The following is a 22917-nucleotide window of genomic DNA, read 5'->3' on the forward strand; positions in this document are numbered from 1 at the left end:
CTGGTAAGTTTTCAGGGTCAATTTTCAATACTTTTCTTTGTTTCTCTCTGACTCCTCTACCAAGTCTATAGTTTTGAAATATTTGTTCCTTACATCTTCACTTACTCATTCCTTCATTCACCCATCCAACGAACATTTCCAAAGGGCCTAATTTTTGCAATCCACTGCTACTATAGAGAACTTAAAAATTAGGCCCTGCCTAGGCAGTTGAGTCTTGTTCAGCAAATAAAAATATAGGAAACTGGGGCGCCTGGAAGGCTCAGTCCGTTAAGCATCTGCCTTGGGCTCAGATTATGATCCCAGGATCCGGGGATAGAGACCCACATCCATAGGGCTCCCTGCTCAGTGGGGAGTGTGCGTCTCCCTCTTCCTCCTCAACCCCTCTACCCCTCCTCATGCTCTCTTTCTCGCTCTGGACTCTTTATTTTTTATTTTATTTTATTTTATTTTATTTTATTTTATTTTATTTTATTTTATTATTTTATTTATTTTTTATTTTTTCATGAGAGACACACACACACACACACACACACACAGAGAGAGAAGCAGAGACACAGGCAGAGGGAGAAGCAGGCTCCATGCAGGGAGCCCGACGTGGGACTCGATCCCGGGTCTCCGGGATCATGCCCTGGGCTGCAGGCGGCGCTAAACCGCTGAGCCACCCAGGCTGCCTGCACTCTCTCTTTCTAACAAATAAAAAAAAAAATTTAATATAGGAAACAAAATTTGAATCTCAACGAATAATTTCTCAGTATAAGCATGTCCCGTGCAATCAGCGCAGAAGGGACGGACTCTAAAGTAATACAAATTCTATAAAAGGACGTGCAAAGTGCTGTGGGCACACTCCCTCGAGTCGGCCTAAATTCTGATCGGGCTGATTTAGGAAGAATCGCCCTGTCCTGGGCGGAGAAGCGTACCACCGTACCTCCAGATTGGAAGGCTGGCTAAACCGACCGATACTCCTCAGCCGCCTTTGCCAGCCGCGGTCGCTAGGTGCCGCCACAAACACATTTACGGAAACCATAGAAAAACGGGGGACTAGACTGCCTAGAGAGGCTTCATCCAAAAGCCCCCGGATCCTCCTCGTATCCCTTTGCGGCTGGAAGAGACGCAAAGCGCGAGTGGAGAAGGTCTCACGAGACTGAAACCAAGTCTCGCGATCTTTTCTTTCCTTTTCTTTTTTTTTTTTTTTTGCCTAGCGACTGACAACAAGGCCGGTAGCTCTACGTCGAAGCCCCTCGAGTGGCCTGGCCTAATATTGGGTGAGACCCTGGCCCTAGGCTGGGGTTCTTTCTATACAGGGGAGACGGATTCAGAAGGGCTACAGGTAATTCGCCCTCTCGCTAGCAGAAATAGCACTCCCTTTCTCCCGCCAAGAGGGATCTAAGGGACTCCCTTGCCTCCAGCCCTCCCAGCTCTTCCCATCGCCTTGACAGCCGTTCCTGCTCCTCTCCCTTCACCCCACTAGCAACCACTCTGCTTCCTTCACTCCCCAGGAAGCTTCCGTGGGATCCGTCCTGCAAGACGGGGGCGGGGGGTGGAGACGGGGGTGATGCTCTTGGGATTATTGGATGAGACCCAGAGACTGGAGTTTACCCTCTCTTCAGGTAAACAAGGTGACTCCGGAGACACAACATTTTCTAGAGCCTCTTCATCCTCACCGCCCCCCCCCCCCCGCCCCGAGGTACCCCAAGAGCCTTGGGAAAACTGACCCACCCTAAGGAGAGAGCTGCCGTCTAAGACGAATACTGCTCTGCGGTATCCACAGCTTGGGGGAGCAGCTGCCTAAGTTAACTGTCCTTTCCCTCCACGCTTCCCTCCTTCCTCAGCCAGACTGCCCACACACAGTTCCTAAATAAGCCCTGCCGCAGAGTGAGCTAACCCCTTGACCTGGAGCCAAGAAGCCTTAAGGGAAATTTGAATGGGTGGTGGTGGTGGTGGTGGTGGTGTGAAGGTTTCATGTAAAACTGGTGGCTGGGGTAAGGAAGAGGAACCAGCGCTGGTTTGGAATCAGCTCATATCCTGTGATCGTGTCTCCTTTCACTTAGACCAAGATTGTTGAAAACCAGACATATGATGAGCGTCTAGAGATTAACGACTCTGAAGAGGTTGCAAGTGTTCATACTCCAACCCCAAGACACAAAGGTAAGAGAGGAATAAAGAAGAAGGAAGAGAAAGGGTTCTCAAAACAAAGACCAGGATGGATCCATGATGGTCTGGTCTCCAAGAAGTTCCTATTTTATAAAGGAAATGTTGCCTGTCAGAGTCCTGTTTGGCAAACATTTGCCCATTGTTTGTGTTTTCTAATTAGTTAAGCGGGGAGAAACATAGCCCCTCAGATTCAGGATTTTCCTCCAACCTGACCAGTGTTCCCTGTCACCATTTGCTTCATGATACTGCTCTGCTCACAATCTGCCAGGGATTCGTGGTTTGTTTGTTTAAATTTACCAGAACTGTTTACTCAGTTGTTGTTTTTTTTAAGGTTTATTTATTCATGAGAGACACTGACTGAGAGGAAGAGGCAGAGGCACAGGCAGAGGGAGAAGCAGGCTCCCTACAGGGAGCCTGATGTGGGACTCGATCCTGGGTCCCGGGATCACGACCTGAGAAGGCAGGCATCCAACCGCTGAGCCCCCCCCCCCCGCCCCCCGGGCATCCCTGTTTACTCAGTTTTGAAGATGCTTCAGTAACCTGCCCTTAACTTGCATTCCCAAGCAAAATCTCAGTGGAATCTTTCTTTTTTAAAAAAATATTTTATTTATTTATTCATGAGATACACACACACACACAGAGAGAGCGCTAGAGACACAGGCAGGTGGAGAAGCAGGTTCCGTGCAGGGAGCCTGCGGTGGGACTCGATCCCGGGTCTCCAGGATCACGCCCTGGACTGAAGGCAGCGCTAAACTGCTGAGCCACCCGGGCTGCCCTCAGTGGAATCTTTTAACAGGACTTGACACCGTCATTTACTCAATAAACATTTTTTTAAAGATTTTATTTATTTATTCATGAGAGACACAGAGAGAGAGGCAGAGACAAAGGCAGAGGGAGAAACAGGCTCCCTGCAAGGAGCCCAATGTGGGATTTGATCCCAGATCCCCAGATCACGCCCTGAGCCAAAGGCAGACACTCAACCGCTAAGCCACCAGGTGTCCCACTCACTAAACATTTTTGAATGCTTACCATGTGTCAGCCTTATGCTTGGCACTAGGTATACTGTATTAAAAGAGACATTGACTCTGCTGCCCCAATGCTTGTAACCATGGGAGATTGGTGACAGATGAATAAACAGATATAATTACAAATATGGGAAGAGCATTGATGGAGGCAAAGGGTTTGATGTGATGGGGAATAATGGTGAGGTGTGGGGGCTACTTTTGATGGAGTGGTCGTGGAAGACCTGAGGAGGTGACATTTGAGACCGAAAGATAAGAAGGATCCAGACATTGAGGAGAAGTAAGCCAGGAAAAGAGAGCAGCAGTGAAATGTGAAAAAGACCTCAGGCCAGAAAGAACTTTGGTTCATTTAAGGAAATGGAAAAGACCAGCATATGGTAGGAGGGAGTGGCTTCAAAGGCAGGCAGGCCAGAGGTAGGCAGAGGTAGCCAGGAGGCCTAACAAGAGGAGCTGTAAGGGTCATGTTGCTTTTGTGCATGTCTTGGATTGAAAGGTTCAATGATGAAAGTCAGGAGCTAGTTGGGAGGACTGTTGCAGTGGTTGAGTTTAGGCAAAAGTGACTTGGGTGTGATGAGGAAAGTAAGAATAGAGAGGAGGCAAATACAAGATAATTGCCTATGGGTAGGATTTGGCTCTTGAATTGGGAATCAAGGAGGACATCTATGGTTGCTTGTTTATTGTGGTAAATCTACCTAACATAAAATGTACCATTTTAATAATTTTTAAGTGTACAATTCAGTGGCATTAAGTGCATTCACGTTGTGGTGTAACTATCTCTACTGTTTCCAGAGCTTTTTCATCATCCTGAACAGAAACGACTCATTAAATGATAACTTCCCATTCCCCTGTCCCTGGCAACCCCTGGTAACCTCTGTTCTACTTGTTATCTATGATTTCACCTATTCCGTATTCCACAAAAGTAGAATCATACAACATTTACTCTTTTATGTCTGGCTTCTTTCACTTAGCATAATGTTTTTGAGGTTCATCCATACCATAGCCTGTGTTCATTTCCTTCCTTTTTGTAGCTGAATTGTGTTGTATGTATAACCACATTTTTTTTTAATTTTTTTTTAATTTTTTTTTTCTTTATGATAGTCACAGAGAGAGAGAGAGAGAAGCTGAGACACAGGCAGAGGGAGAAGCAGGCTCCATGCACCGGGAGCCTGACGTGGGATTCGATCCCGGGTCTCCAGGATCAGGCCCTGGGCCAAAGGCAGGCACCAAACTGCTGCGCCACCCAGGGATCCCCTATAACCACATTTTTTAAAAATTTTTATTTATTTGGGATTCCCTGGGTGGCGCAGCGGTTTAGTGCCTGCCTTTGGCCCAGGGCGCGATCCTGGAGACCCCGGATCGAATCCCACGTCGGGCTCCCGGTGCATGGAGCCCACTTCTCCCTCTGCCTATGTCTCTGCCTCTCTCTCTCTCTCTCTCTCTCTCTCTGTGTGTGTGACTATCATAAAAAAATGAGAGAGAGAGAGGCAGAGCACAGGCAGAGGGAGAAGCGGGCTCCATGCACCGGGAGCCCGACGTGGGATTCACGTGGGATTCGATCCGGGGTCTCCAGTATCGCGCCCTGGGCCAAAGGCAGGCACTAAACCGCTGCGCCACCCAGGGAATCTCTGTATAACCACATTTTGTTTATCCACTTGTCTGTTGATGGTTACTTGGGTTTTCTACCCTTTGGGTATTGTGACTCTGCTGCTATGAATGAATATTTGAGTTCCTGCTTTCAATCTTTCATATATATATACACACACACACACACACACACACACACACCTAGACAAGGTTTGAGTTCCTGCTTTCAATCTTTCATATATATATATATATATATATATATATACACACACACACACACACACACACACACACACACCTAGACAAGGTTTTTATTTGAGCATGTATAGAATCTTGCCTGCAATGGGCGTTATTTGTTTTCAGTTTGGGCAATGTAGTAGGTTGAAAAATGGTGTTTAATTGGCATTGATTCGATTTAGAAATCATTGAACAGAGGGTGCCTGGGTGGCACAGTTGGGTGAGCATCTGCCTCTTGGTTTTGGCTTAAGTTGTGGTCTTGGAGTCATGAGGTCGAGCCCCAGGTCGGGCTCCACGATCAGTGCAGAGTCTGCTTAGGACTCTCTCCCTCTCTGTCTCTGCCCCCCCCCCAAATAAATAAATCTTTTTAAAAAAGCAATCATTGAACATGGTTTTCATGCCAGTTACTATCTTATATCTGATTATACTTTAATTTCAGAATATTTTTATTGCTCTTATTGTCTGGACACTGATTCAGTTTTATATTTATTATTTGCCAGGAGCTGGGTCAATTCCTTTCACTTGAGTATTGTCATTTGATCCTTACAACAGTCCTGAGTGATAAATATTACTGTCTTCCTTCAGACCTGGGAATACCGAGATTCAGACTAAGTCATTTTGTCCACGTCATAGAGTTGTTCTTCAATTCCCAATCTTCTATTAATCCAGCCCTCTTGTCACTTTACTAATTACTAACCTCATTTTACCAATGTGTAAACTAAGGGCAGACTTTATATGATTTATAAAACAGCAAATAATCAACTGGTATAATGTCTAACCTAATGCCTTATGCACATCAATGCTTAGTAAATATATCCTGAATTGAGTCAACAGAGCCATGACTAGAATTCAGTCTCCTTTAACTAGATGTTTATAGGCCCTGTTCCATAAATAGAACATAAAATATTATAAACTAGAAATGCTTGTCTTTAAAAACCATCTGAATGATCTAAAGGGAAAATTCTTTTTCCAAGGACTTCTTCATTCCACCCATCTTCCTAACAAGACTATGGCTGACAACAGCAGTGATGAGTATGAAGAGGAAAACAACAAGGTGTAGTACAACCCACAGCTTCTCGTGGAGTTTCTTCCTTTGAGCTGTTGGTAGTTAGTCTGAGGTAACAGTATTCAGTAGTAAACATTTCTTGAATACTCACCTCCAGGGGTTGGGTTGGGTTGGGTACCTTTGAGCTCATGTAGGAAAATCAGGAGCAAAGTCTTAAGATTTTGATTCCTTATTTTGATTCCTTAAAAAAAAAAAAAATAAGATTTTGATTCCTTCAGGAGTAAAGCCTACTCTTAAGCTGACTCTTTTTTTTTTAGGTTTGTTTGTTTGTTTGTTTATTTATTTATTTATTTATTTATTTATTTATGAGAGACACAGAGGGAGGCAGAGACATAGATAGGCAGAGGGAGAAGCAGGCTCCCCTAGGGCAGCCCGATGTGAGACTTAATCCCACAATTCTGGGATCACTGCCTGAGCCAAAGGCCGATATTCAACCACTGAGCCACCCAGGTGCTCCTACAGCTGACTTTTTGTGAGGAATTTCATATAATACAGGCCAGTGTTTTGCAGACTTCACTGATTGTAAGAATCAAGTAGGATACTTATCTTTAACAATATATATTTCCAGTAGTTCCCACCTAAATCTACTGAATCAGAATCTTGAAGATAAAAGCCTGAGTGTTTATATTTTTAGCAAGCACTCCAAGTAATTCTTAGGATAAAGCAAGTTTGGAATTATTGGTCTAGACATCTGTTCATTGTCAACATTTGGGATACCTCCAATATTTTATGAAAGAGACTTTAATTTTGAAGTTTTAAGACCCAGATGTCATTTTGTTGTTGTTCTGTGAACCTAGAGGATTACTCTGTTTCTGTATGAAAGATAGGAGAGATGCCTACAGCTCTAGGCAGGACCTTGAAGCTGTGCACGTGTTCTGCTTAACAGCCATTGTGTTCAGTCTTAGCACGTAATCCAGCAGTTACTTTTTTTAAAAAAGATATATTTATTTGGGGGGCTGCAAAAGGAGAAGGAGAGAAGCAGACTTCCCACTCAGCAGAGGACCCCACACAGGGCTCCATCTCACGACCCTGAGATCATGACCTGAGCCTAAGAGTTAGAGGTTTAGCATACTGAGCCACCCAGGAGCCCTGATGGTTACATTTGAATTGTCTTTTAAGAACAGGAGCTTTGCAAACATATGAAGAATGATATTTGAAGTATACTATGCAAAAAGCTGTAGTAATGTAGATTAATTGCATAAAAAGCCTAAAAGGTCACATTTATTTTATTTTATTTTATTTTATTTTTTTTAAGATTTTATTTATTTATTCATGACAGACACAGAGAAAGAGAGAGGCAGAGTCACAGGCAGAGGGAGGAGGAGCAGGCTCCACTCAGGGAACCCGACCTGGGACTCAATCCCAGGTCTCCAGGATCATGCCCTGGGCTGAAGGCGGCACTGAACTGCTGAGCCACCCGGGCTGCCCCGCCCCCATTAAAAAAAAAAAAGATTTTATTTATTTATTTATTTATGAGAGAAAAATATAATAAATAAAGTATTAAAAAAATAAAGTAGAGGTACCTGGATGGCCCAGTCAGTTGTGTGTCTGATTCTTGATTTTAGCTCAAGTCACGATCTCAGGGTCATGAGACTGAGCCCTACTTCTAGCTCCTGCTTAGTGGAGTTGTCTTCTCTGCCCCTTCCCCTCACTCAAGGGTGCATGCTGATGCACTCTCTCCTATTCTGTAAATAAATAAATCTTTTTTAAAAAGCAAATAAAGTAGTCCCATTTTGTGACTAGTATGCTGTTTTATTTTTTTATTATTATTTTTTTAAGATTTTATTTATTTATTCATGAGAGACACACACAGAGAGGTAGAGACATAGAGAAGCAGGTTCCATGCAGGGAGCCCGAAGTGGGACTTGATCCCAGGACTCCAGGGTCACACCCTGAGCCAAAGGCAGACGCTCAACTGCTGAGCCATCCAGGCGTCCCTAGTATGCTATTTTAACATTTTATGCACAAAGTATTTAGGCATTTGTCTGTGGCATATAAAGCCCCTCTGCCTTTAGATTAGAGATTTTGCAAAGCATAGCTTTGAAGAACCAAAGTAAAAGTGAGCAGTTTCCTAAACTGACCTTCTAATTTTGTACATTCACCCTAAATTTTTCTAGTCTCCATCATGCTGTGGCCAATGTTCAAGACTCATTTATCTAATTCAGTGTGCAACCAGAATCAGCAGAAAGGATCTATTTTTGAATGATCTTAAAATTGACCATCAGGTATTCTTAAAAAGCTCCTTTCCCTAACAAGGATAGCTTTGGCAGATTTTGAATTAAGAAAGAACATTCTCTGGGCAGCCCCAGTGGGCTTTAGTGCCACCTTCAGCCTAGGGCGTGATCCTGGAGACCCGGCATCGAGTCCCACGTCAGGCTCCCTGCATGGAGCCTGCTTCTCCCTCTGCCTGTGTCTCTGCCTCTCTCTCTCTCTCTCTCTGTCTGTCATAAATAAATAAATAAATAATTTTTTTTTTATAATAAATCTTAAAAAAAAAAAAAGAAAGAAAGAACACTTTGGGGCACTTGAGTAGCTCAGTTGGTTAAGCATCTGACCCTTGATTTTGGCTTGGGTCAGCAGGGTGTGAAATCTAAACACTCCCCCAACCCGCCTGCATTGGGGTCACACTGGGTGTGGAGCCTGCTTAAGATTCTCTCTCCCCCTCTCCCTACCCTTACCTCCTTTCTCTAAAAAAAACAAAAAACAAAAAATAAGAAACCCACACCACTATGAGATTCTTATCAATGTATACCAATAAAGCATAGTCACTAAATAAATTGCGCAACTTTGTGTCATTTGTCACACACATATTACGGATTAGTTAAAATATATCCTAATCCATGTATAATAAATCCGTTATGCTTAAAAGAACACATGACCAGAAGCATTTTTGATGTATTGTATTGTCACAATTTTTTTAATATGCCAATGGTTGCTTTACTGTAAGAGAAACGTTAAATAATTTTTAAACCTAGAACCAAACATCTCTTAACCTCAGTATAAGCCATATGGCAGGGCACCTGGGTGACTCAGTAAATTAAGTGTCTGCCTTTGCCTTTGGTCATGATCTCAGGGTCCTGGGACTGAGCCCCACATTGGGCTCCCTGTTCCACAGAAAGTCTGCTTCTTCCTCTCCCTCTGCCCCTCCTCCTGGCTTGTGCTCTCTTTTCTCAAATAAATAAATAAAATTTAAAAAATATATTTTATTTATTTATTCATGAGAGACACAGAGAGAGGCAGAGACACAGGCAGAGGGAGAAGCAGGCTCCATGCACGAAGCCTGATGTGAGACTCAGTCCCAGGACTCTGGGATCATGCCCCAAGCCAAAGGCAGACGCTCAACTGCTGACATCCAGGCATCCCATAAATAAAAATCTTAAAAAAGAAAAAGCCATATGGCATATGGAAACCAAGCTTTCAAAAACCTACTTTTATTTTTTAAGTTATTTATTTGTTTGTTTATTTTTAAGTAAGCTCTGTGCCCAACAAGGGGTTTAAATTCACAACCCTAAAAAATAAATAAATGAATGAATGAATGAATGAATAAATGAATAGATAAATAAATAAATAAATAAATAAATAAATAAATAAATGGATTCACAACCCTGAGATCAAGAGTCACATGCCCTACCAACTTAGCCAGTCAGGGGCTCCTCAAAACCTACTTTTAAAGGGTGCCAATTGGTTATCCTTCAGGTCGTGAGGGCATACCATAGGCTGCAGGCCACAGAGGCAAGGACATGGACCCCATCCCAATGCCCCTGCAAGTCCCCAAACCAGACTCCACCTCGTACACTTGAGAGGAGAGGATGATACTTAAAGAACCAGAAGCTCAGAAAGGTAGATTTTAATGCCAAGAGCGGGAGAGTCTCTTATCTTTAGATATAACATGTCATTGCATTTAACTTTCGAAGAAGGGAAGGGAAGTATGAGTAGGTCAGGTTCCTACCGAGGAGAAGTGTGACTGAATGGAAGAAGACCCACAGTCTGGAACTGCTGGTCGTAATTCAGGCACAGGGTTAATTATGAACCTTCTTCAGATAGTTAGAAGCAACTTATGCTGGGCCATCTTGCAGATTAAATGCTAGATTTCCTGTGATCCTTATGAGTATGAAGATTCCTTAAATTTGTCTTCCAACTTCATGGTCCCCCATTTCCTTCCAAAATAACTCATCACAGTTACCTTCTGCTTCTTTAAAAGCCCCTAACTTTTGGAGTTGAAGCTGAATAGATAAGTTTATGCATAGTTTTGAGGGTCTCCTAAGTAACAGACAAAATAGATAATTATTAGATAAAGTTTATACAGAAGCCTCAAGGAGAAAAATAGAATATGGTTGTAGAAAGTGAGGACCCAGTTTGTAGCTAGGCAGGAGTAAATGAAAGTCCTTGGGGCCTTTCTGGGGAGCGCCACCTTCTCTTTCTGGTGAATTGGTGCCAGGCGGGAGGGTGTCTGTGGGAGCAGTAGGAGGGCTCGGGGCATGGGTACACTAAGCTGCTTTTTATGTGGTGCCTTCTCTGCCTGCCCTGCCCCATCTCAGGAGAAGAAAAAGACCTCACAGCTGACACCTCAACGAGGCTTCAGTGAAAATGATGATGATGATGACGACTCATCTGAGACAGAATCTGATGAAGATGATGATGATGAAGAGCATGGGGCCCCTCTGGAAGGGTGAGGAAAGCCCCCTAGCTGAGGATCCCCCAAGCCAGGGAGGAATACACTGGCCTGGGAAGAGATGAGTTGGGAGTGAAATTCTAGCATCTCTCTTGATCTCCCCTACTTAGTAGGATTTTCAGATGTCTCAGAAACCAACAATGAATTTTCCTCCTTTTTGGGCTGCACTGCTTCACTGAGTCCTGTGATGTCATTTGCATCATCTGAAACATTTTTGGGTTTGGGGGGTTCATGAGGATTTGCTGAGTAAATCTAAAAGATGGTCCCTGCCTTCAAGGAGCTCTCATTCTGGGAAACGGAAAATAAAATGTATGTACATCCCTAAGCAATTCTATTTAGCAAGGAAAACATATCTGCACAGGACCATTTCTGCTTTAGGCTCAGCTCCTTTTTGGAGGGGTGGAGAATAAGGACTTCAGGAGCCCCACATGGAGGCAGATGTTCCTGGGTGATGCTTCAGTAAAAAATCTCCTTACCCAGGGGTGCCTGAGTGGCTCAGTCAGGTAAGCAAGCATCTGCCTTTAGCTCAGGTCATGATCCTGGGGTCCTGGGATCAAGAAAGCTCCCCACCACCACCACCACCACCACCACCACTGTGCTTTGTCTCTCTCAAATAAATAAAAGAAAATCTTAAAAAAATAATAATCTCCATATGCTGTTCCAGCCCTTGTGCTAGTTGAGTCATGACTCACCCCTAGAGGTTTAGATAAGTGGCTTTTAAGGCCCATCCATTTCAAATACCATTACTGGTTAAACAAAGTAATGATGTTGTAGCCAATCAGTAGAATTCCATCTGGCCATTAAAAAGTATAAGGCAGGGGATCCCTGGGTGGCTCAGCGGTTTAGCGCTTGCCTTCGGCCCAGGGCATGATCCTGGAGACCTGGGATTGAGTCCCACATCGGGCTCCCTGCGTGGAGCCTGCTTCTCCCTCTGCCTGTGTCTCTGCTTTCTCTCTCTCTCTCTCTCTCTCTCTCTCTCTCTCTCTCTCTCATGAATAAACAAATAAATAAAATCTTAAAAAAAAAAGTATAAGGCAGCACTCCATACACTGTAAAGAACAATCTCCAAGAGAGTAAAATTTTAAAAAGATATAAAAGAATGTTTATGCTGTGCTACTATGTGTTTTAAAACAAGTATTACAGAGACTCTTGCTAAGAAACACTAGAGGCTAATAATAGAGATTACTTTGGAGGGGGGACCTGGTGGCAAGGGGCCAAGGGTGGAAGTGAGCCACAACTCCTCACTTTATACATTTTGTACTTTTCCTTTTATATCTGTATGTATCATTTATTTAAGTAGTTTAATAAAAATAAAAAGTTGGATCTTCCACCTGCAGGTAGACACTAAGTAAATGAGACAAAGGTTTCATCCCAGACTGACTTTTCATGCTTCCCAATTTGCATCATGATCATATCCTACTTTCTTTTCTTTTTTTTTAAGATTTTATTTATTTATTCACGAGAGACACACAGAGAGAGAGAGAGAGAGAGGCAGAGACACAGGCGGGAGAAGCAGGCTCCATGCAGGGAGCCGGATGTGGGACTCGATACCGGGTGTCCAGGATCACGCCTTGGGCTGAAGGTGGCGCTAAACTGCTGAGCCACCTAGGCTGCCCCATATCCTGCTTTCATATATTATAATCTGGGGAAATAGAAATTTCATGTTAGTAATATATTTAATTTTTAAGCTACTCTCCCCAGAAAGACTTTATTAATAACTTTCCAAGTCACTTATGTACTTTGCCAATGTTCATTACATTTTACTTAATTAATGTGTTCTACTATTTTTTTCTGTATACATTTCCTATATCAATACAAGTGCTTTTTAATGACTATACAATATTTGGGGCTCCTAGCTGGCTCAGTGGTAGCATGTACAACTCTTAACCTCTGGGCTATGAGTTCAAGCCTCACACTGGGGATAGGGCTTACTTAAAAATTAAAAATAATAATAACTACACAGTATTCAACTAGATATGCCTAACCATCTCTCAAGTGTTAGGTATTTTGTTTCTTATTTTTCTTGGGGCAAATTATTTTCATGTCAGAAATTAAAATCTCATGTCATGTCAATTCTACCTCAATTAAAAAAAATTAAAATTTCATGCTGTACTTTTTCCTCATCCCTTTCATTCAAAAAAAGGAAACAATTTATGCTATATTCTGAATTACTTAAAAAACGTTTTGAATTTTCCTCAGCTCTTTTATTCTTTGTCAGAGGTAACTGAGCTAATTATAATCCATTTTATTTTTTTTAAACTTTTATTTATTTATGATAGTCACACAGAGAGAGAGAGAGAGAGAGAGGCAGAGACACAGGTAGAGGGAGAAGCAGGCTCCTTGCACCGGGAGCCCGAGTGGGATTCGATCCTGGGTCTCCAGGATCGCACCCTGGGCCAAAGGCAGGCGCCAAACCGCTGCGCCACCCAGGGATCCCTATAATCCATTTTAAAGTGACCTTGCAAACCACCCAGGAAAGGCAGACGTGCACGGGGCAGAAACCAGGTTCAGAGTCACAGGGTTTGGTCAAAGTGACCAGGGGGCTAAACCGGGGCTCAGCCATATCTGCTCTTCTCTGGCCACCAAGAACCATATTTTCCTTTCCCCAGGGCCTATGATCCTGCAGATTATGAACATTTGTCAGTTTCAGCTGAGATTAAGGAACTCTTCCAGTATATCAGCAGGTGAGCGCTAAGCCCTCCTCCCATGACCCCCACCCCTTTCCCACCTCTAGTCTAAAACAGGCCCATCCTAGATTTTTTTAGGCTGGACAGGAAAGTCCATTTCTCTGATTTTCTCTACCTTCCCTTGGCAATGTCTCCTAGGTACACACCTCAGTTGATTGACCTGGACCACAAGCTTAAACCTTTCATTCCTGATTTTATCCCTGCTGTTGGGGATATTGACGCATTCTTAAAGGTACAGCTGGAACATCCTAAAAATTACTTCCTAGGTGTTTCCTCAGATCCCTCTAATACTGTTAACAATTCAATGAATTTCCTTGGCTAGCTCTGGGTACCTTGATATATATTCTTCATTTCCCTGGAGTTCTTAACTTTGCTCTCCAAATTCTACACATTGCTATTTAGGTAATACTTGATTATTACCCATTTTTTACTCTTTGTTCCTTTCTCTTCTTAACCAGGTCCCACGTCCTGATGGAAAGCCTGACAACCTTGGCCTGTTGGTATTGGATGAGCCTTCTACAAAGCAGTCAGACCCTACGGTGCTCTCACTCTGGTTAACGGAGAATTCTAAGCAGCACAACATTACAGTAAGACACCAGTCTACTACGGGCCCCTGCTGGAGAGGGCCAGGAGCTGAGGCTGTGCTGCTGCCTGTGCGGTTGATTTCCTGCCTATCAAAAGGAATGGCTATGGTTTCAGGCCAGCCCTATTTTTAAAAGAGTTTCATTGAGAGATACTTACCATGAAATTTGTTCTTTCCGATTTTACAATTCTGTGATTTTTAGTGTATTCACAGAGCTGTGCAAACATCACTGCTATCTAATTTAAGAACACTTTTATTATTGTAGAAAGAAACTTCATACCCACTAGCAGTCACTCCTCATTCCCCACTGCTCCTAAACTCTGCTAAGTACTTCATTTCTTCTTTATTTTCTGTTTGAGTAGAGTTGACATACAATGTTAGGGTAGTTTCAGGTGTACAACACAGTGATTCGACAAGTTTATACACTATGCTGTGTTCACAAGTGTAGCTCCCATCTGTCACCACACAGTGCTATTACAACACCATTTTTTACTGTATTCCTTATGCCCTTTTATTCCCATGACTTACTCTTTCCATCATTGGACGCCTATATCTTTCACTCCCATTCACCCATTTTGCCCATCCTCCCACCCCCCTTTCCTCCAGCAGTCTGTTTTATGTATTTATAGATCTGATTCTGCTTTTTATTTTTTATTTTTTTTAATTTTTTAAAGATGTTTAAAATTTATTTATTCATTCATGAAAGACACAGAGGGAGAGAGAGAGAGAGGCAGGCAGAGACACAGGCAGAGGGAGAAGCAGGCTCCATGCCGGGACCCTGATGTGGGACTCGATCTCAGGTCTCCAGGATCACACCCTGGGCCAAAGGCAGGCACTAAACCGCTAAGCCAGCCCGGGATTCCCCAATTTTTTATTTTTTTGAGTAAAATCCTCCCTCCTTTTTTTATGGCTGAACCATATTCCATGGTATGGACATACCACATTGTGTTTACCCATGCTCCAGGTGTTTCCACTTTTATTAATATGCTGCTATAAACTTGTATGTATGTACAAGTTTTTGCACGGGCATATATTGTTACGTAGGAGCACGTATGTAGGAGTAGGATTGCTGGGCCCTGTGCAAACTGCTTCACATTTTGAGGAACTGCCAAACTGTTTTCCAAAGTAGATGAACCATATTACACTCCCACGAGCAAAGAATGAGAGTTCTAGTTGCTCCACATCCTCCCCAACACTTATTGTCCATCTTATTTACTCCAGCTGTGCTCGCAGTGTGACATACCATCCCACTGTGGTCAGTTCTATCCTGTTCACCTGCCCCCTTTGCATGGCTCCAGCCATATTATACCAGACCTTCCCTCTCATCTTCATTGCCTGCTGTCAGGCTTCCCCACTCAACAGCTACCTGCTGTATACAGAATAGCAGCATTTGAGCCATCCTGTTAGAATAAGGGAGGTACTTTAATGCCATCAGCCAGGGTTTCCCCTTATTTTTCTAGCAACATATGAAAGTAAAGAGCCTAGAAGATGCAGAGAAGAATCCCAAAGCCATTGACACATGGATTGAGAGCATCTCAGAGTTACACCGTTCAAAGCCCCCTGCAACCGTGCACTATACCAGGTAAGAAATACCACCCTCTTCCCCACGGTAACCCCTATTAACCTTTACCACCTGCAGACCCATTGCTTCTGAAAGGAGGGCCCACAGGCTGAGGACATACTGGATTAACCTCAGGTCCTGTGGGTCCTGGCAGCTCCTGGCTGAGACTGCAGATGTAAAGACTGATTTATCTGATATTATTGCTTAGCCATTCCCCCAGACCCTAGACCCTGGATAAGTCTGTCAGGTTGTGTTCTGAAATCTTTCTGTGGCCGACCAACCACCACCCTCCCTACTAGAATCTCCTGACCCAGGGTTGCTGATGTCATTGCTCCACGTGCTTATTTATACTTACCTCTGTCCATGCAGGCCTATGCCTGATATTGACACGCTGATGCAGGAATGGTCTCCAGAGTTTGAAGAGCTCTTGGGCAAGGTAAGCAGAGGAATAGGAGCTACAAAAGTATGGCCTTTGCTTGAGGGCCCAGTGTTGGCTCTCTTCCTGTGTCTTTTTTAGTTTTTTTTTTTTTTTAATTGATCACCTTTAAATATTTTTATTTATTTGAGAGAGAAAGAGAGAGGAAGTAGGAGCATGCAAGCAAGGGGAGGGACAGAGGGAGAGTGGGAGAAGCAGACTCCGTTGAGTACAGAGCCTGAAGCAGGGGCTCGATCCCACGACCCTGAGATCATGACCCGAACCGAAATCAAGAATCTAACACTTGGGATCCCTGGGTGGCACAGCGGTTTGGCGCCTGCCTTTGGCCCAGGGCGCGATCCTGGAGACCCGGGATCAAATCCCACGTCGGGCTCCCAGTGCATGGAGCCTGCTTCTCCCTCTGCCTGTGTCTCTGCCTCTCTCTCTCTCTCTCTCTGTGTGACTATCATAAAAAAAAAAAAAAAATCTAACACTTAACTGACTGAGCCTCCCAGGAACCCCTTAAGTTTTTCTTTTTTGAAGATTTTAAACTCCCAACATGGGGCTCACGTTTAAAACCCCAAGATCAAGAGTCATGTGCTCTACTGAGCCAGCCATGTGCCCCTCTCTTCCTATATTTTTATTATCATTCACTTTTTAACTGGAGTATAATTCACAATCAGAGACATACATAATACATTCAGCAACTGGACACCTTTGTGTAACGAACACATCAGGTCAAAACATAGAACATCACTGGCATCCTAGAAGCCCACTGTGCCCATCTCCCAACATAATCACTCTCCTGATTTCTAACAGCATAAACCACCCTTGCCTATTTTGTGTGCTGTCTAAATCTAATTGTACTCTTTTGTGTCTTCATTTCTTTTGTTTTTAAGAAACTTAAAGTCACAGTGGGGAAAATGTGATAGTTTAGATTCAAAAATAGAGTTCTAAGTACCAATAGTTACCATTAAACAAACTTGGGACACCTGGTTGGCTCAGTGGTTGAGCGTCTGCCTTTGGCTTAGGGCATGATCCCAGGGTCCTGGGATCAAGTCCCACATCGGGCTCCCTGCATGGAGCCTGCTTCTCTCTCTGCCTCTCTCTCTCTCTCTCTCTCTCTCTCTCTCTCTCTCTCTCTGTGTCTTCCATGAATAAATAAAAAAATAAAATAAAAAACCCACAAAACTTAAAAGAGTGATGGACTAAAAAAAAGAAATTTAAATGTGTATTTACATATGACAAGATTACTGTTCAAGCAAAGAGCTCTTCCATATCAAGAAAAGGAAACTGAGCAAACACAGTTAATAGGTTGTTGGTCATCCTATTTAAAATCACTACACCAGCCACACCATGTTCCTTACCCTCTTTCTCTGCCTTTCTAATACTTAACCTTCTGACATACTCTATTCCTTATGTATTTTGGGTTTTGTTTCTCCCTATTAAAATATAAGCTCCATGAAGACAGAAGTTTTTAGTACGTTTATTTAATGGAGGAATTGTTGTAAAAGAGAATTTGAAAACAATTTCTTTCCTTAGCATTTTAAAGCTGTAGATGAGGAAAAATGATTAGGGAAGTGAATAGATTGTAGTACGTTCATTTGGTGAAATATTTAAACAAAAGAATGTTATTTGACCTTATTTTCCTCTGATATGGAAAAAATATCAATTACATATTAAGTGAAAAGAGGAAGCTGCAGAACTACACACACTCTAATTTTTGTAAAGAACAGAATTGTTGACAAAGCCAATGGTTTTTAATTTTTTTTTTTAATTTATTTATGTTAGTCACACAGAGAGAGAGAGGCAGAGACATAGGCAGAGGGAGAAGCAGGCTCCATGCACCAGGAGCCCGACGTGGGATTCGATCCCGGGTCTCCAGGATCGCGCCCTGGGCCAAAGGCAGGCGCCAAACCGCTGCGCCACCCAGGGATCCCCCAAAGCCAATGGTTTTTAAACTTACAGTATGACTTGTTTAGATCCAGAGCCTGTCACCTAATATGTCATGTCCATTTTTTCTGTTCCTATCGTTTCCCAGGCCCATTAGGCATTGTAACAGCGAGCACTCATAAATACTTGGCCAGAGCCTAAGGTCAGCTCCTTCTTCACAAATACACACAGAAAGATAGCTTGGCAGTGTAGTTTACTTATAATTTTTTTGTCCTTTTAGATCATCTGCTACTATGGTGGTTAATGAATGTGACCAATTCCTTTTTACTGATCCAAGAGGGGAAAAAAGCATCTTGTGTTATTTGCTGGGGCTTCCATGACAAAGGAGCACAGACTGGGTGGCTTAAACAACAGACATTTAGCTTCTCACACTTCTGGACGCTACAATTCTGAGGTCAAGCTGTCGGCAGAGTTAATTTCCTGCAGGGCCTTTGCCCTGGCCGTCTTTCCTGTGTGTGTCTGTGTCCTGACTTCCTCTTCTTACGAGGACACCAGTCATACTGGATTAGGGTCAACCTTAATGACTTCATTTCAGTGTAATTATCTCTTTTAAGACTGTGTCTCCAATACAGTAATATTCTGAGGTAGGAGACATTAGGACTTCACTATGTGAACTTGGGGGGATTCAGCCCATGACACGCCTCATGCTAGGAGCTCTCTTCCTTCAGAGAGAAAGGGATTGGGGCTGATCCCTCTGAAAGGTTAGCCACCTGACTTTGGTCTGTCCCGTGCCCCTCCTAGGTGAGCTTGCCCACAGCCGAGATTGACTGCAGCCTGGCCGAGTACATTGACATGATCTGTGGTAAGCCTTCCACCCCTTCCTTGTCCCCATCTCTGGACAAATACATTGTGGGCTTTGCTCCTTTGCTCTGAGAAAGATGGCATCTTGAGTTATAGCTCTCGCTTTAAGACACTTTGCAGTTTGGTGGCACTGAAGGTGGTATTTGGGCTTTTGTGACATACACACACACACACACCCCGCCGAGTCAGAGCGGCACATCCCATCTGGGAGAGGCGTGGCTGTCCTAACCAGGAACACCCCATGATTCCCAGTTGCCTTTGGTTCTGCTCACGGGAGTTCTTGGTTTCAGCCATCCTAGACATCCCCATCTACAAGAGTCGGATTCAGTCCCTGCACCTGCTCTTCTCCCTCTACTCGGAATTCAAGAACTCCCAGGTGAGACTGGCGGAGAGGGTGCCTTCTGCTGTGGTGTGGAGCGTCTCCACTCCTCCCAGTTGGCTGTGATTTGTCCTTAGACTAGGGAGGACGTTCCTGCAAGAGTTAACCGTCTTTCACAGAATGACCCTTCCCGTCATTCACAGAACAGCAAGCAGGAGGGGTGGGGCTTTCACAGGAAGGGGAGCAGAAGAGCTGTGGGCCTTGGGGGTGGCCAGGCCTGGGAGGGTCTGCGAGGGACACTCATTCTTATGGGAGAACCATGTGGCTCAGTGAATGGAAGCAGGGCAGAAGGAAAAAAGGGGTTCATCTTGGGCAGATTCCTAGCTGTTTTTTAAAAAGAAAACACCAAGGAATTGTTCTGAAAGTAGAATGGGGAAAAAATCGGGAGTTTCACAAGTTGTAAAGAGGTTAGTTGTTGCTCAGCTATAGCAGCCAGCACACCAAATACGCCATGTACCCTCTCCTCTTCCCTCACAGCATTTTAAAGCTCTAGCTGAAGGCAAGAAAGGATTCACCCCTCCATCCAACCCCTCTTCCCAAGCTGGAGATGCAGAGACATTAACCCTCAACTGAGACAACCCCCAGGTCTCCCCGTTCTGAATCTGAGCTGGCTCCTGTCCCCCAACTGAGGAGAGACAGCCACCAGCTACACGGCGGCCACACGGCGGCCATGCCGCACCACAGCCTGTTGCGGGGACGCCGATGTCCTGCTGCCCTCTGCCTCTCTGTGTGCCTTCCGTGAATGGCTTCTGCTCATCTCGGGTTTTCTTGCCACGGGAATTATGTATCTATGCTGCTGTGGGGACTTGAGTTATAAAATAGAAGGATTGGATGTGTGGGGTTCCAGGGTGCTCAGGCTGGGAGGAAGGCTTAAAAGATGTTCTCTTTGAGATAGCGATGCAATTCTTTTCTTTCATTCCTAAAATTAGTTGGCAAAGATTTTCCAAATAAAATGCTCTATCTTTCCGTTGTCCTGCTGTTCCATAATATGAAAGAGAAAAGACAGACTAAACATAAGGTGGAGATAAGGATCAGGCCCAGTGATGGCATTAAATGAATAGTAGCTTCAGCAAATCAATTTTGTGAAAGATCACGTCTCACTCCTCCAGGGTTGGCAGTAGAGGGCAGTCATCTTCTGGAACCTATTTTTCCTGGGGGCCTCTCACCAGTTACTGCTGGGACCTTACAGGCTACCTGCCTGTCCAGCTCCACTGGTCAGGTTGTGGTTTCCGGGTCAGGGGTGATTGTGCCCTGGCCAAGGGTGGTAGTGGTGGTAGTAACAGAGACAGGCAGATTCGGGAAATCATTTGGAGGCTGTATCAGCCAAGCTCCAGTCAGGAAGTCAGAAGCCTGCTAGTTTTTTCTTTTCTTTTCTTTCTTTCGGGGGTGGGGGGAGGGGAAAGGGAGAGAGAGAATCAAGCAGACTCCATACCCAGCACGGAGCCCCATGTCACGACCCTGAGATCATGACCTGAGCCCAAATTGAATCAGACACTTAACTGACTGCACCACCCAGGCACCCCCATGCTAGTTATTTCTAACAAAAGGTGTTAAATATGGGAAACTGGTCACAAAGTGTTGGGAGGGCTGACAGAGCAAAAGGGAGAAGGGAAGGTGTGCTGCAGGAGTGAGACGTTCAAGGGGCGGTATCGACGGCAGGTGCCGGAGCTAGACAGGGTGCCGCAGTGGCCTTGAGTTGCTGAGGGGACACCACGGAGCCACTAAAGTCCACACACCCTCACCCCACTGCTACGGCAACGTGAGTCATGGCTGCTATGTCCTTTCTCCCGCCTTCTCTTGTCTTGCTGCTGCCTCCCATGGGCAGAAATCAACAAATGGCCAGGGCGTCCGGGAAATCCAGCAGTATCAAACAGAACAGAAGGGAGGGTGTGGGGCTGAGAGGCAACAGTAGAAAACCAGGGGACGTATAATCACAGGACTTGCCGACAGACAGGATATGGGGGACGGAAGGAAAGGGATTAAGGATGACACCCAGGTTTTTTGGCTTAAGCAGCTGAATGAGTAAAGTATCCAAGTGCTGATATAGGGGGAAGTGGGGGCAAGAACTGATAGGAAGGAGAATTACCTTAAAATGCTACAGTGTCAGCCTCGTATGGACACAATAAACACACAGATGGGAGGGGAACTGTTGCTGACAGACTCCGAGGCCAGGTGATGTTCACATCATGCTTCGGTTTGAGGAGCAGGAGCACTCGTGCTCAGGCCTCACTTTGGCATCCTACTGGAACCAGGTGCTCTGCTCTCAAATGGATACCATCGACGCTCACCTTTAACTCATGGGGGAAAAGACTCCATTACATTTTCAGGGAACACTCAGATTGCCTCCTTCGGCAAGAGCGGAGAGTCAGCGCTAATAAACACCACTGATTCTTGTCATCCACAGTAGTTGTTTGTTTATTTTACCTTGTTTAACTATGCTCCAGGCTTGAATGCACAACCCTGAGATCAAGGGTCACATGTTCTACGGACTGAGCCAGCCAGGCACCCCGTTACCCACAATAGTTCTTTCTATAAAGCCGTGACAGTCACCCAGTCAGCAAACCCTGAACCATCGTTCCTAGGGAATACAGGGTTAGGTTTCTATGTGCCCCTGGTCGTGCTGTGTTCATCAACCAACCGTGGACTCCCTGAGCTCACACCCACCAGCACTGGAAGTCCTGCTGGACTGAAGCTTATCTAACACACATCACGGCCCTCACGCAGAGAAAACGCTAGACGGCACGTCAGCTATACTCGGAGTTTTTTATTTTATTTTTTTAAGGTTTAATTTATTCATGAGAGACACACAGAGAGAGGCAGAGACACAGGCAGAGGGAGAAGCAGGCTCCATGCAGGGAGCCCGATATGGGACTCGATCCTGGGTCTCCAGGATTACGCCCTGGGCTGAAGGCGGCGCTAAACCGCTGCGCCCCCCGGGCTGCCCTCGGAGGTCATTTTAAATAGAATCACCAGCAGTAAGAAAACGTAGCAATACCCAGACGGCGCACAGAGCGCTTGTTCACAGTATGAGAGCTGAAACCAGAGGCGGAATGTCCCCGCTTTCCAGCCTCAGCAGGGAAGGTAGGTGTTGGCTGACTTAAATCTTTCACTGCTCTGAGCTTGCCAGCAAATAACTGTGAAACACTGCATGGGGGATCCCTGGGTGGCTCAGCAGTTTAGCGCCTGCCTTGGGCTCAGGGCGTGATCCTGGAGACCCGGGATCAAGTCCCGCGTCGGGCTCCCTGCATGGAGCCTGCTTCTCCCTCTGCCTGTGTCTCTACCCCTCTCTCTGTGTGTGTCTCTCATGAATAAATAAATAAAATCTTCAAAAAACAAAAAACACTGCATGTATTGATTTGGGATCACACACATACTTCAGTGCCTAAGTGGATTCACAAAGGCAGAATCTGCAAACAACCAGGATCCAGTGTGCTTCCTGCTGAAGCCGTCAGCCCGGCCGGAGCGCACCCCGCTGCTCCAGCACGTCTAGCGCAGCCAGGCGGTGAGCATCCCGGACGGCGCTCGCAGTGCGCTCCTCGCTCCTCCTCAACACCCGTGGTTACTCCCTTTGGTTCCTTGCTCTGTGGCCCTAGAAAAAAATCCCCTAACATCTATACCTCAGTTAACCTAGCTATGAAACTGTTACTATAAATGCTAATTAACTGTTAGGCAGTTAATTGAGTTATAAATTATAAGCCAGTGTACGTGGCTCACTTTTTTTTTTTTTTTAAGATTTTATTTATTGGGGATCCCTGGGTGGCGCAGCGGTTTGGCGCCCGCCTTCGGCCCAGGGCGCGATTCTGGAG

General features: G+C 44.7%; 1 protein-coding gene across 1 annotated transcript; it reads left to right on the forward strand.

The window, feature by feature from the left end:
- The first annotated feature begins 1199 nt into the window (after positions 1-1199).
- On the forward strand, positions 1200-20081 carry IFT46 (intraflagellar transport 46). The gene is made up of 12 exons (XM_038535983.1): positions 1200-1327; positions 2049-2145; positions 5969-6048; positions 10599-10729; positions 13342-13416; positions 13558-13651; positions 13878-14006; positions 15463-15584; positions 15933-15999; positions 18673-18733; positions 19023-19108; positions 19589-20081. The coding sequence occupies exons 3-12, from the start codon at positions 6004-6006 to the stop codon at positions 19682-19684; spliced, it is 906 nt and encodes a 301-aa protein (XP_038391911.1). The 5' UTR covers positions 1200-1327; positions 2049-2145; positions 5969-6003; the 3' UTR covers positions 19685-20081.
- The last annotated feature ends 2836 nt before the right edge of the window (positions 20082-22917 follow it).

Source organism: Canis lupus, chromosome 5, assembly GCF_011100685.1.
Source record: "Canis lupus familiaris isolate Mischka breed German Shepherd chromosome 5, alternate assembly UU_Cfam_GSD_1.0, whole genome shotgun sequence".
NCBI lineage: Eukaryota > Metazoa > Chordata > Mammalia > Carnivora > Canidae > Canis > Canis lupus.